Raw genomic sequence first — 797 nt, 5'->3', positions numbered from 1 at the left:
TTCTTTTTCTCTAATGAATTGATAGATGAAGCGAGAGAACTCACGTCTTGTTTCAATGACTGCAATGAGGTGGAAAAGTCCTTTGAAAGACCTGAAAGGTGAGTAGAATATGAATCCAGATGTTCTTGCTTCTGACCGGCCTTTAGAAAAACTTCAGGAGGAATAGCTTCTGGGATTGCTATTTCAATATCAGATGTCTTATCAAGAATGGCATGAAGCATCTCTTGGATTTTATATATCGAGTTGTACATGTCAGTTTGAAAGAGAGCTTCACTGACATTGGCCGTAACTTGGCTGTGGATACGTTCTTCGACAATTTTTGATTTCACTTTCTCATGTGACAATATTCTTTCCTTTTCCGTGTGAGACAAATGTGGTTTTTCGGGCTCCTCCATTGGCTCTCTGATAGAATAGATGTCCATGCTCACAAGATGATGGGAGTCTAAAAATAAAACGATTGCCCCAAACCTGGAAATAGCGCTCCGGTAGATGCAGATACGCCAAAATAATATCCCTTGGTGAGGTAAATGGGAGAATAGGAAATGACCTTTTCATAATTGTAGCCATAAGAGTCTTTATCTACAAGCACCTTCATGATAAAATAAAAGCGTCCTTACCTCAAGTGTCCTATTGTGATAGATTATTTTAACAAAGACATCTTGCATCTTGCCCATAGTGCCGAAAGCAGAGGAGCGAAAGTCAATGAAGCCATGCGCAAAATACTGACTGTCACCATCAGTATCCATCTTATAAGAATACCCACCAGAATTATATACAGCTTGGACCATTGGATTATC

At 39.4% G+C, this 797-nt stretch overlaps 1 protein-coding gene across 1 annotated transcript; it reads right to left on the bottom strand.

Annotated features, from left to right (window-relative positions):
* Positions 1–44: 44 nt before the first annotated feature.
* On the bottom strand, positions 45–788 carry DI09_448p10 (uncharacterized protein; the record flags this gene model as incomplete). The annotated part of the gene is made up of 3 exons (XM_013382104.1): positions 45–442; positions 469–589; positions 618–788. Coding segments are annotated over 3 exons (690 nt in total), but the record flags the coding sequence as incomplete, so codon positions are not given.
* Between the last annotated feature and the right edge of the window lie 9 nt (positions 789–797).

This window comes from Mitosporidium daphniae (assembly GCF_000760515.2).
Source record: "Mitosporidium daphniae strain UGP3 chromosome Unknown contig-444, whole genome shotgun sequence".
NCBI classification, from domain to species: Eukaryota; Fungi; Microsporidia; genus Mitosporidium; species Mitosporidium daphniae.
Note: the sequence above shows the minus strand (reverse complement) of the source record. Positions and strands in the feature narration are given on the sequence as shown.